The 14627-nt window shown below is 37.3% G+C and overlaps 1 protein-coding gene across 1 annotated transcript in view; it reads right to left on the bottom strand.

The window, feature by feature from the left end:
- Positions 1–14627, bottom strand: part of AATF (apoptosis antagonizing transcription factor) — a 75979-nt gene that overhangs the window by 36419 nt on the left and 24933 nt on the right. The window contains exons 5-8 of the mRNA XM_081115667.1: positions 11961–12075; positions 10575–10773; positions 9892–10056; positions 8543–8626 (exon numbers count right to left, since the gene is read on the bottom strand). Coding sequence (XP_080971793.1) covers positions 8543–8626; positions 9892–10056; positions 10575–10773; positions 11961–12075 — 563 coding nt within the window. The remainder of the gene's footprint in view (positions 1–8542; positions 8627–9891; positions 10057–10574; positions 10774–11960; positions 12076–14627) is intronic.

The following is a 14627-nucleotide window of genomic DNA, read 5'->3' as shown; positions in this document are numbered from 1 at the left end:
TCTCTGAGCATTCTTTGGCAATGTTTCTTTTAATGGCACCATCCAATACATCATTTGTATTAAAAGCATAAAGAGGAAGTCATTCAGAACTAGAGACAATTTTACTAAAAAGGATTCACAAGAAAGAAACCGAAAGGGTAGTACATACTAACTTGTATTCGATAATTATGCCCTTTAAGGACTAAAAGCCCAGCTGAAACAAACCTCAATCCATCTTTCCAACATTCAGACTCCAGTAATTTTTCAGCCCCACCAGGATCAATGACACACTGATGTTAAATTTTTTTCTGCATCTGTTGAGATGAGCGTGGTTTTTTGTCCTTACTCTATCAACATAGTGTATTACATTAGTTGGTATCTGTTAAACCAGCCTCGCATTCCTGTGCTAAATTCCAGTTGACCACAGTGTATAACTGTTTTTATGTTGCTGGATGGAGTCTGCTAGTAGTTTGTTGACTTTTGCATCTGTATTCATAGGAGATATCGGTCTGCCATTTCTTTCCTCGTGATATTTTTGTCTGGCTTTGGGAATACTAGATTCCCTCCTTCTTGAAACACTTACACATGGAACCCAGGAAATCAGTCCTTTCCGTCTCTCCTCCCTCATTGACTGCTCCTTCTCAATCTCCTTTGCTGGTTCCTCTTCATCTCCCCAAGTGCTAAATGTGTGAATGTCGCAGGACTCAGGCTTTGAATCTCTTCTCTTTTCCTCTCTACCTTCATTCCCTAGGTAATCTCATGGTGTTAAACACAATCTATATGCTCATGGCTCTCAGGTTCATACCTTCAGCCCAGACCTTCCCTTGAACTCCAAAATTACATAATAATAATCTCTTCAATAACTCTGTATGAATGTTTCAGAGGTATCCTAAACTTAATATAACCAATTTGGGGAATAAAAATAATTAAAGCCAACACAGGTTCACTGGGGTGGGGAGGAATCTTAATATAACCAAAATCGGGTTCCAAATTTCACCTCCAAAGTAGCTTCTCTCACTGTTTTTCCTCATCTCAGTAAATCTCTACTTCACCCTTTCAATTGCTCATACCAAAAGCTTTCGAGTCGCCCTGGGCTCCTCTCTTTCCACCCCCACATGTAATCCATCAGCAAACCCTGTCAGTTCAACCTTCAGCATAAAATCAGAATCCAAGGACTTCTCAGCACTCCTTCTAAAACCAGTCTAGTCCCAGCTATCACCATCTCTAGCCTGAATTATCACTAGAGTCTCCTAAATGTTTTCCTGTTTGTCACCTTGCCTCCCTATAGTTTATTCTCAACACAGTCATCAGAGCCATTACCGGTCATGTTATTCCTCTCTTTAAAACCCTCTAGTGGTCGCCCATCTCAGTCACAGTAAAAGCCAAAAGGTCTTACAGTGGCCTACAAGGTCTTTCAGGACCTGGCCTCCCATTACCTCTCTGATCTCCTCTCCTATCACTCGTTCTTGCTGGCTCCAACTCAGTGACACCAGCCTCCTTGATTTGCCTAAAACATGCTAGTCCCTGATGTGCCTCAGAGCCTTTGTACTTGCCATTCCCTTTGTCCTCATACTATTCCCCCAGACACCTGCATGGCTCTGCTGTTCACTTTCTTTAGGTCTCTGCTCAAATATCACCTTATCCTCTGAACATCCTATATAAAAACAGTAACCATCCCATCCTTGCCGAGTATTCCCTTTACCTATACTGTTTTATCATTTTCTACTGCAGTATCACAATGTATTCCCCAATTTCACCCTATCTCTAAGCCAGAATAGAGCTCATGAGGGCAAGACTTTACTTTGCTCCAGCCCCTAACACAGTTCCAACAGAACCTTCTGTGATGATGGAAACGTTCTATATTTGCGCTGTCCAACACAGTAGCCACTACTAGCACATGGGGCTACTTAGCACTTGAAATGTGGCTAGTATGACTGACTCAGGAGCTGAAATTTTAACTTGATTCTATTTTAATCAATTTAAATTTAAATAGCTACATGTGGCTACTGCATTAAACAGCACAGCCTAGAATAGCAGTTACTCAGTAACTATATAATAGGTACTCAAATATTTGTTGAATGAATGGAAGGAAAGGAAGAAATCTAAAGGCTTTTCTTCTTAACTTTTTAAAAAATTTATCTTTATTGTTGAAAGTATTAGATGTACTCTTTTTTCCCCTTCTTAACTTTTTATTATAGATAATTTCAGAAATACACAAAAATAGGCATGGCAAATGAACCTTCAAATACCTGAAGGCTTTTCTAACCTGAAATAAGTTTCAGTGGATACTGGCTTCTACCAGTAACTATATTTTTGGAAAATAGGGAATTTATATTAAACCGAGTTTATATCTAATAGCATCTCTTAGGGCCTTTTATAGGTTATGAAGAAATGACTTTAGGAATTAGATCAGGTATATGTTGAGAGAACTACCAGTATGCTAATAAATGCTTGAGGCATATTTGTGATAATACAACACTAGAGAACTGCATGTACGTACATTTTTACATTAAGGACCTGATTACTCTCTTTCACCACTTATTTTCTCCACTTAAATTTTAATAAAGTCATACTCTTAAAGAGGAGCTATATGACTGTACAAAATTGCAGAGAACCTTACCCTTGTTAGATGACACAAATTCTTGGGCATTGATTTTGTCTTATTAGTCTTTATAGGCCTAGCACCTGGTATAATAAATGTTAATTGAATGAAGTTCATAATTGCACAAAAGTGATACATGTGACTTGTCAGAGTGCAAATGGATACACTGGATCTCCAATTTCCTAAGCAGATATTAATCTGAAAAGGAAATTCTCACATGGATTTTTAAACGTGTCAGATCAAAAGGCAGCATAATGTGCTGGAAAGAAAATCAAACCGGGAGCAAGAACACCTGGGTTTCAAAGTCCTAACTCACTAAGTGTAGTGATCCTACACTAGTCACTTATCTCCTCTAGGCTCCAGTTTGTAAAAAGACAGTGCGGGCTTGATGGTCTTCAAAGACGCTAACTTAAAGCAATTATGTTCTATTGTAGATCCACAATACACATTGCTTTTTAAAGATGCTTATTAACTTCCTCTTTCTATGCTAAAACATTGTCCCTAAAATTTACTTTAAAGGAGCTTCACATTGAATACGATTTAATAAGAAGACATCATGCCTACTTTGGTGAACAGGTAGTGTTTCTCATTTCTTGAGGAGTGCCAAATTCTAAAATGCTGCTGGAATCCTGTGTTTAACTTATACTCAGCCAGCTGACATTGTGCTTATTAGTACAGAAAAGACAATTTTTGACCACATATTTGCCCAGTAAACTCCCATGACCACCTGTGTTTGAAATGTTTTTTCAATAGCTGTAAGCCAATTCTTTCTATTTTATTTTTTATTTTTGGTTAATCTTCACCCCAGGATAATTTTTCCTTTGATTTTTAGAGAGTAGAAGGGAGAGAGGAAGTGGGGGAGAGAAAGAGAGAGAAAAAGAGAGAGAGAGAGAGAGAGAGAGAGGGAGGGAGGAACACTGATGTGAGAGACACATTGATTGGTTGCCTCTTGAATGCACCCGACCAGGCCAGGGATTGAACCTGCAACCCAGGTACGTGCCCTTGACCAGGAATCAAACCCACAACCCTTTGGTCCACAGGCTGATGCTCTAACCACTTAGTACACCACCCAGGCAGTTCTAAGCCAATTCTTATTTCTTTCCTAGTTGGTTCCTAAAATGTACTGTTTTAGGCTTTGTTCTGAGGTTTTACCTTTGTTTAAATGAAGTAGTAGTGCTGAAGTCATGCTGATATTTTTTAAAGCAAGAACACAGAAAGAAATGAGGGCCAGTCGTGTATACCTTCCCTAGACCCTGGTGTTTCATGAAATTTCTGGATCTTGCATTTAAAATGTAGCTTTTGGCCTCCTGTTCTGTGCAACCTTCACAATAGTGAGTGCACTCTAGCAACCAAATGCCAATACTGATGTTGTATTTGGGTCTAAACATTGAGAAACAGACAATGGCAGCACAGAAACCAGAATATATCTCAAAATTCTTACACACTGTACACAGAGCAAAATAATCGTGTAATTATTAAAAATGCAGTTTAATTGGACATTGGTATTTGTTTGTTTTTTTAACACCTTTACTATGCCTCAAAAAACCTCATTAATTCTTTGCTATATCTTTAACCATAATTTCAATTTTCAAATTTATGTACTTCATTTGTATGTCCTCTCTAAAATCACCATAAAGATCTATGTGTAATAAATTTTATCAAGCTTTTAAAAAACACTAACCACATTTCAACATTTTAAAGTAAAGCTAAAAATGAAACACTACTTTGAACACAGGTATCTGTTTTCCAACAACTAATTAAAAGAAGCAGGTTCAGATCAAACTGAAAACATTATTAACCATCAATTGAACCACTGGAAAGATACATGCAAAAGTAAGAATGTCCCATTGTATTAGCATTAACCAGAGGAATGGCTTTGGACATCTCTTATTCACACTAAGGTCTAAATGCATACAATTAAAGCCACCAACCACATCACCTGTCCATACTAATCACTCACCAATTTAATTAAGGGAAGCCATCTTATCAGAAAACTTACCCCTTCTCTATTTCTTAACATTATCAACTTTTAATAGTTCACTGAATCAGTAATTACTTGTTTATGGCATTATCAACTGTCCTAGATACAAAACTCCAGGGTGTGGCAAGGTCAGTTATAGACATGTCCTGATGGCAAATGAAGGGAGGAATTTAACCCATCAAAGTGGTCATCGAAAGCGCAAAATCTATTAGGCCCTTCTCCAGACATTCCTGGTTAAATTCAAAGTGACAGGACAAACCAGATCAAAAATAAACACAGCTAGACGCAACATACAAAACCCTAATGAACCCTTAGAAATCCAGGTATCGATCTGTCAATATCTAAGCTCAATTAGACCTTTCAGAACAAAATACCTCAGGAGGTGACAAGAAACTAGTTTGAAGTCTCGGCTATGAGAAGGGTAAAACCAGTCACTTTCCACAGATTACTGCTAAGTAAGTCATATCTCTATATGGAAATCTTGTGAGAATTAAATAAAGATGTCAAGTACCTATCTAATTAGTCCAGAAGCGGGAACATAAGTAGTGTCCAGTAAACATTAGCCCTTCCTCAATTCTTTAAGAACTCAGGCTTATCAAGTCAAAGACCAACTGATGGTTTAAAAAGCCATTTACAACCTTCTCATTTTGTCAAATTGTCTTCCGGGATGAGCTTTGACAAGAAATAGGCCAAATGCAAACTAACTCCATTTAGGAGTCACTGCACTGCTTGCAGCAGGTGAACGGTTTCCCTGATAAAAGCTTCACCACTGGGTGTACTTCAAGCTTCCAGCAATTTGGATTCCCAAACAAAGCAGTCACATGACTATAAAGCTAATTTTTTCATTAGAATTGTTAAGAAACAGGAGTTCAATAAATCATTTACCTTTTAAGGAAAAGACATTACTTTCTAACACACATAATATTTCTTCCAGTCCTAAGAAAATGAAGCTTATTTATTCACACACTGAAAACTGTAATACTATAGTGAAGTCTTTTTATGGCTCATGGATGAAATATTTTAGAAATAAAGGTATGGAAAGAACAGGACTTGGTCTAAGAAGTCTTGAGATCAAGTCCTAGAGTTGCCATATACTATATAACTTTCAGAAGTCACTTAACTTTTCAGGGAATCAGTTCTTTTCAGCTCAAAAATGATATAATTACTTATGATATCTGATACTCTTCAGATATATATGTATGTACCTTTATTAAATAATGCAGACATATTTTTAAAGTTGTAGTAGCTTAAGGCCCATTATGAAACAAAGAGAGTGTGTGTGTGTTGGGGGTTCTGACCCCAAACATTATTCACAGTGGTTAGGGCATTTACACAGCCTCGTGACACCTGAATTAACCAAGTAAGCCTTTAAATCCCTACAATGAAACATTAAAATTCAATGTGGCTATAATCTCTTCCTTACAAAACATGGACCCAAAGAGTCTGGCTTCAAGTATGTTTTTTTTTAAAAAAAGGGGGTGAAATGTATTATATTCACCACCCAGCTTTTCCATATGATCACATTAAAAAAACGCAAATGAAAACTCACAAACCCATTGTAATACATTGTACCACTTCTGAATGCAACACTTAGCTCAGGCTTACTACCCTGACAAATAAAGGAAAGCACTTTATGAAGCCAATTTAATTGGGAGGTGACAGAAAACATACAGCCATTTTCTTTAGCCTTATCATCGAATTGGCTTCAGCTCCAATCTCTGGCAAATCCCACTCAACAGAAGAAATTAACCAGGTCAGCAGAACAGGTGCTACGTTGTGTCTGTCAAGGGCCTGGCATCACCACAATTACTTGCACACAATGAAGCAGTAATCTTTACAGATCATCTCTCCCAAGAAGCATATTGGGGAGGGGGAGGAAAACTGAAGGGAGGGGGCGGGAAGTGGGAAGGAGAGAAATAGGAGGCGAAGAGAAAAGGCAAGAAAAGAAAATGAATGTGCAGCTGCCTTGCGGCTCAGCAGATGTCGGGATGTGATGTACGAGGCTAGGATAAGCTGTCGTAGCCTGCTGCCAAACCGTGGTAAGTGATTAAAGCCTGCACAGTTCTAAGCACCATATTTAGAATCTGCGGGGTTTCAAGACTTGCACCCATTCCTTGCTGTGCTGCCAGATGTTGGCAACTGGTCCAGCTCCTACTGACTGCGCGTGGATGGCAGCAGTTGGTACAGCAGCAAAGCAATCTGGAATGCTTCCGGAGATGCTGTACATTAACAAGTGTCACCCATCGTTCACCTTTACAGAAGGCTGAAACAACTCCAATTTGCTGCCACTTCCCTCTTGGGAAACAGCCAAGATAAAGTTGCGCGTGGCAGTCCCATTTGTTTCACTCAGGTGTTTCAGCTGCCTTGCTGACCTCTATTAGTTTAAGTTTTAATTTAGATTAACCCCAGCACCCCAATTAACCAGCAAGGGGAAAAGCTAAGATGTGACTAGTCATAACTCTGAAATCAGAATTTACTGAAGTTAAAATTATTAATTGGGATGAAGGGCCAATCAAGTAATGCTATTTCTTTTTAAACAGACCTCCAGGCCAAAAAAAAAATCTCTCAGACTAAGGATCGCCCGTGGAAGCAGCTTCTCCCCAGTAATTTCAGTTTATTTTACTAAGCCTATTTAACTTATGATACACTTTCCAATGAATAATGTACACTTCAATTAATGAAGACCAGAATATTTTTTATTGTTTTCCATGCTCTCACACAATTATGCGCCATTAATATCCTATATCAGGTACTTCCTTAGACATTCTAGAACAAAATAGAGTTCCCTACTCTTCTGACAAATGGATATAATAAGAGAATAAAAGGAAAAAAGAATCAGGACCTCTGACTAGGAATACCTGAGACTCCACCAATCCTCTTTCCTCTCATTACTTTTAAGACTCATTATGGTTAATAATTTTACTGAACATCATAGAGTGTACAGAAAGATTAACAGAAAGTTTCTGTCTCTTTTTAGGGCAAAAAACAGAGGTATCTGCAATAAAGAATTACCTGTTCTACTGGGGTCACAGTGTGATTTTCCTACGTTCCTTCCTTCACATTCCATGTACATAATACAGTCGTTGTGGCTAAACCTTCAGCAAGCAGTTGCAAAATCTTTGGTAAAAGCCAACACACTAAAAATTATCTTGATAAATAATGGTTCAGCAAAAACTGGTATATCACTGCTGAGCAACCTCCTCGATTCTCCAGAGCAGAAAGGGTACATCTTAAAGCACATTTCATTAAGAAGTATGACTTCTCAAGAGCCCCAGGATCACAGGAAACAGTTCTTTAGCACAGCTCAAATGTTTTCTACCTTAGCATTCACCAGCGTCGCTAAAAAGAGCAGCATGCCAAGAGATGATAACGCCAGGGAAAGAATTGGGGGATGTTTGTGAAGAGACAGTACTGAGAACAGAACCACATTTCAACTTCTACCAATTCTTTCTGTCTTCAAAGCACTACAATATTATTATAATCAACAGTGGCAATCCCAGTATGTACTTAACTGATGTGAACAGGCACAAAAATAAAGACAAGAGACTTAATAGGTAGTAGAACCAGATGTGCAATTTAAGAATTCTGGGATCCCAGCCCTTTCACTCCATATCCTGATATAATAGTAATGGACAAAAAACAAATAACTAACAAAAAATCCTCCATTAATATTATCAAAAAAGGCTAAGGAAGAATAATCGACCTGACTCAAAGAAGTTGAAACTATTTTACAGATAATTTACACTCTGCAACAACTAACACAGTAGCTGTAGCTATTTTCATTTCTAAAAGAAAAATATAAGACAGAAGAAAAGCAACAGATCCAGAACTACACAGTAAGTCAATTCTGAACACAGGCGTTTTAACTCCCTGTGTGACTCTATCCCAAAGTGAGCTACCTTTGGTCAGAGAAGTCGATCAGCTGTTTTAAAATGCTAAAACCTGATTTGTAACGAAAGAAAAGAGTGTAAAAATCATACCTGGTGGTAAAAGTCATCATCATCAAAGATTTCTTCATCCAAGTCCTTCAGGTGGGCATTGGCAGGGGCTTCAGGAAGGACCTCCTATATCAATAAGGGAAGAGTGAATACCATTGAGGTTATCAAAATAATGCAGCTACTATAAACTGTGTGTAACAGTCAAAGCACTGTTTTCCTTAAGATATAAAGAGCTTGTAAAATTAAAAAGCAAAAACATTAATAGGTACTTGACAATAAGAACCACAAATAGTTAAAAATCATTTGAAAATATGTTTAACCTCATTCTAATGAAATACATGCAAATTAAAATGAGAAGGCACCATTTTGCACCTCTAAAACTGGCAACACTCAGTACTGGAAAACACAGCTGGTGGGACTGGAAATGAATGCAGACTTTTTGGAGGCAATTTGGCAACATTCATCTGATTTAAAATACATATTCTCTTTGATTTAACATTTCCACTTCAAGAAACCTATCCATATGCTCACACAAACACAAAACTACAATACAAATGCTCAGGAGTGTTTCCTGTAGCACTGTTTCTAAAACTGGAGACAACAAAAATATCTATTGTTTGAATAAATTATAGTAAAAATCTGTACAATAGAATACTCTAGCCATTAGGAAAAATGAGGTAGATCTCTAAATAATGATATGGAAAAATGTCTGGGATATATTAAATTTAAAAAGTTGTAAGATTTTATATACACTTTGTAACATTTTATTTATTTATATACACATATATCCATACCATTTAGTTTAAAAGAAAAGGCAACCATATTTTCTGTGTGTTGTGTACATGGAAAATAACCCAAAAGCTTGTTACAATTATGAACTTTGGTTAAATCTGAAGAGTAAAATTTTCAGACGGGGGGAATTTTACTTTTCATTTAAAATTCTTCTGAACTTATGAAAAGTATTACATATATATTTCTACCATAACTAAAAGAGTTTCCTTTAAAAAAAAGAATCTGTTCCAATTTTGGATCCTTTTCTGGATCCAAACATCCAGCATAAAGCCTAAAGAACACACTTGCTTCAATACTGACATTTGTAAAGAGGTTGCTCTCAAACTGAATTTTAAAGACTAGATTATGAAGGCTTCCATTACCAGAATCATAATAATTTCAAAATTAAAAGACTACACATAAGTTAATAATAGCGCATTAAAAAAACCATTTAAAAAAAATATATTTTCAGTTTCTCAACAATCTAGTAGTGTTTTTTCCCTTTCTTTCACTAATTTCTCATACCAAGAGTAATATCTATAAGTAGGTGATCAGATTTTTCAGTTAATTAGCCTCACAGAAACTGCTCCCATAATCACTGTGCATCACAGAGTTCTTACCGGCTGTCCTGGCAAACTCTCTGGGACAGGCTGCGCTGCTGGCTCGGGCTTGCCAAGAACTTTGTAGACAGAGCGCTTGGTCTGTGTCCTTCGAAGTAATCTTTCTTTGTCCATTAGAATATGATCGATCTGAGTCAAGATTGAGCGTTCAAAGGCACCAAAACCCTGCAACAACATTAACCAGTGTCACATAATGCAGAAAGTCTGTGCTGAAGGCAGCTACATTGCTTTCTCTATTTTTCTGTGTCAGCAGAGAAATAGACAACCTTTCTTTCAGAAGAGACTTTCTGTTAAAGACTGAGTTTGTGAATGGCTGTAATTGTTCTCAGAAAAAAAAATTAGTCTTGAGTAGGTCGTATTACTTTCCTATACAAAGAGTCTAACTTCTGCTCCTTTAATACTAATTGTTCATTAACTTCTTTATTTTGTATTTCCAACACTTGAAACTTCCAAGGCCACAATTTCTAGAATAAAATCGTCTTTCTAATCAAGTTAAAATCACAAGTCTGAATGGTATAAACCCCAATGGTAGGAGTTCAGTACATTTTTCTATGGAAATGACTAATTACCATAGTGACATCATCCATAGAAATGAGCTGTAGTTCTAATTTCTTACAACTGCTTCAGGTTGCCACAACCTGTGTTACTCACACATGTGCACACACACACACACACACACTTGCCTTCCCCAGCTTTCCGGAAGCCAGCTTGGTTTTATCGTGCCACTTCTGAAGCGTGCGGTTCCTGTAGACTGTGAAGTCAGCAAAGCGTTTTGCCATGAAGCCAGGATAGTCGCCCATCTCCAGCTTCCTCTTTGGTGGGGCCCTTCTCTGTGTCTTCTTCTCTTCTACTAGCTCTTCATCTTCACTGGAAATCTCCTCACTAGAAAAACCAGTAAGAACAGTGAGTCCAATATAAATCAACATTTCCCACATAAAAAGCTAGACTCGTATGAAGCTGAGGGTATTTAGGCCTTGCCTACTGTGCCTACATTTTAAATAGCACCACAGATGTGAGGATGGCTTTTTGTTTGTTTGAAAAGAATGTTCATGAGGTCAATCAAAAACTCATGTAACTTTTCAAAAAATATAAAAATAACTGATTTCAAAATATTTCTTGAAAAGGTAAGCAAATCATAAAATTACATGAGATTATAAAAACATTAGAAATGCATATGAACCAGGCCTATACTGGTTATAAGAGGGTCTTTAAAAATTAAACACATAATCATACTTTTATGACCTTAATCCCCAAATCAATAAGAAAAAATGTCTCCCTGTAACCAATTGTTTAGAAAAGCTGAATAATAATTAGTTGAACCAAATGAAAAGAAGCTGAGTGTGAAGAAAACTCAAAGGGGTAGGGAACAGAACCAACATTAAACAGCAATATTATATGCAACTGCCATGAGAAAGTAATACAACCTCCAATTACATAGCCAATTGTACTCGCTAGATTACAGACCCCAACACACAGTAGGTGCTCAATAAATGTGAGTTTATCCCTCCAACCAAGTCAGTAGAAAAGAATGGAACGAGAATAAGCCCAGGGGAAAACAGTAAGTAGGTCCCACACACAGCAGGCCCAGACAAAGGGGCAGGAGATGCTTCACCAAATGTGACAGTGTAAGTAAAGAAAAAGGTTTATTTTACCGTTTTCTGAAATTGTCCACCCTTCAAAATAACTGTTTCTTCCCTCACTGAAAAGAATACAGTCGTGACCAGCAATTCCATGATATGGACACAAACTGCTTCAAAAACATTAATTAAGCACTGATATTAAAATGTGTTTTCATCTACTAATTTCAACAGCTCTCAAGAGAAGGCAAGTCTTTTGCTGAAGTCACAAAGAGAATTAGGCACAACTAAGTATAAAAATCCAAAACCTAATTCCCAATTTTTGTGCCATCCTAGCCAAAAGAACCAATTAAATGTAAGTGGCTCTTTCTATTTTACTAACATTAAGTCTGATATCTGCCTGGAAAGGATTCAGCTTTCTTTTTCAGAAAAGATGGGAAACTATTCAGATGAAAGAAAATAAGCAACTCCACAGCTGCATTCCCTCCTTACCTTTCTGCTTTGGGCTTTGTTCCATCTACTAGGTGTCTAGTGTCTGGGTACTGGAAGAGCAGCTCTTCTTGAAGATCTACCAATGACCTCAACAATGCTTTAAGCGCCTTGTGACCTGGGAAATAAAGCACAGAGAAAGAACAATTATCAAGGCTCCTGAGCAGCTCTGGCTGGGGGTGCCGGCACAGGGTACACAGGGACTAAGAACTCTGAAGGACAGAATTCACGAAAGGAAACAGCAACAATGCCTACCTCAGTGGGTTGCTGTGAGGAACAAGCTAGGTAATGTGTAAGGTGCTTAGAAAAGTTTCTCCAATAAACCGTGAGTTCTTAAATTTAGTAAGACTGACAAATTCCTTCCCTGCCTGTCATCACAACCTATCTTTTTTTCCTGTGGTGTTACTTTCTACACGTTACCCCCTGATGTCCTGGATTATCCCTTATTCACTCAACCCCTTAAGCAAGTCCTCCTCTTTTCCTAAAGAGCACAGTTTAGCCCCAGGATCTCTACCACCTTCACCAGCCTCCTTTAGATCTCATTTGCCTCTGGTTTCAGCTGCCACATCATTCATTCAATCTCTCCACACACATCCTTATGGAAAATTCTTGTTCATGTACGAAAAACCCAAATTAATGACTTACTGTTTGCAGTACTGAATTGTGTATTAAAAATTTGCACATCAAAAATATGTTCTCATCTGGCTCTCCTCATAGCCAACAGGATGCATTTGTAATAAAGCTGATCAGGATTAAGTATACAGTCTATGGCTAAGAGCCTTCGGAATAAAAACTGGCCCACTAAGAACTGACCTCTTACCTTCTTTATCAGCCTAGTCCTACTAAAGGAGCTAATGACACTGGTCATCACTGTTTATGTGTTGATAGCTCTGACATCTCTCCTATGCTCAAACTTTCACATTTCCAAAAAAACCTTCACGTGGCTGCTTCATCACTCCTTCATGTATACCACGTCAGAAACAGAACTTTTCCCTTCCTACCTAATACTTCTCCATTGTCTGGTTTTTCTCTTCTCTGTTTAATGTGCTAAACTGTATATTTTTCACATAGTTATTCATTTATCTCTGGCCACGCTTCTATCACTCCTTACTTCTTTCCCTTAAATAACTGCAATCTTCTCACAAGCATCCCGACTTTCGTTAAGCAATCCCCGCATTCATTTTTGTTTTATAATCCACACTAATTTCAGCTTAAGTGATTTTTAAAGCCTAAAATCAGTCAGTCTAAATGTGCTAAGTGTATAAGTAGAACACAAATTATGTAAATATATGGGAAATTTTAAAAGGAATGAGTAGAACAAAGAATACAAATGATAACTACAAATATTAGGTTACCACAAATGGTCATCTGTGAAAAGACCTGAGAATTGATAAGATATCCCAAGTAGCAAAGGTTCTGAAAGTATATATTATAGCAAGAACCTTAAGAAAATAGAAGAGATGCTAATACTTGGAAGGAAGCCCATGAAAATGTAGAACTCTCATCTCATCCAAATTCTATGTATTAACCACTATTTTTAACTTCTTTTCTAGAAATGGCTGTATCTTAAGAGACAGGACCCATGTTTTCCAAAGTGAAACCACAAATCAATTTTGCATTTGCAAAGTAGTTTTCAAAATTCCCAAGACCTAACCTTGAAAATATTATGCTAAGTGAAGTTCAAAAGGGCATATACTATAGGATTCCACTTACATGAGGTACCTAAAATAGTCACAATCATAGAGATAGGAAGTCGAATGGTGGTTGCCAGGGGCTGAAGGGAGGGGGACTGGGGGCTTACTGTTTAAAGGATACAGTTTCAGTTTGGACCATGAGAGAAGTTCTGGAGATGGGTGACGGTGACGGTGATGGTTGGGTAACAGTGTGAATGTACTTACTGATACTGAGTTGTGTACTTCAAAATGGTTAAAATGGTAAATTTCATGTCATGTAGATTTTACCACAATTTAAAAAAATACTTTAAAAAATCCCAAGACCAGAGTATAATAAATAATTCTACCATCCAAGTTCATTTCTATTTAGACAAAATAATCTATAATCCCTCAAATTTGAGAGCCTAGTCAAAAAGAATGGGGGGGGGGGATATTATTCAGCCTTTAAAAAGAAGGAAATTCTAATACATGTTGCAATATGGATAAACCTTGAGGACACTATGCTAAATGAAATTAAGTCACAAAAAGACAAATACTGTATCATTCCACTTATATGAGGTACCTAGAGTAGTCAAGTTCATAGAAACAGAAAGTTGAAAGGCGGTTGCCAGGGGTTGGGGCACAGGGAAATGCAGAGTTGTTGTTTAATGAATTATATACATTTTCAGCTATGCAAGATTAAAAGGTTCTGGAGATTGGTTGCACAAGAATGTGAATATACTTAACACTATTGAATTGTAAACTTAGAAACGGTTAGTAAGGTAAATTTTATTATGCATTTTTCACCACAATAAAAATTAAAAAGAACAGAAAATGTAAGTGCCTGTCCCTTACTTCAGCAAGATACCATGTGTCATGATCTAAAATATGAAATCAAGAACCATGCAGGGAAGCTGCAAAGCAGTCCATAATGTTTATAGCTGTTTGCCCCCAACAAGCAAGTCATAATTTGACTCTAACATGTAGCATAACTAAGAATTGTGAAAACATCCGACGG

Source organism: Miniopterus schreibersii, assembly GCF_964146895.1.
Source record: "Miniopterus schreibersii genome assembly, chromosome: 16".
Classification (NCBI taxonomy): Eukaryota; Metazoa; Chordata; class Mammalia; order Chiroptera; family Miniopteridae; genus Miniopterus; species Miniopterus schreibersii.
This window is presented reverse-complemented; position numbering and strand designations above follow the sequence as displayed.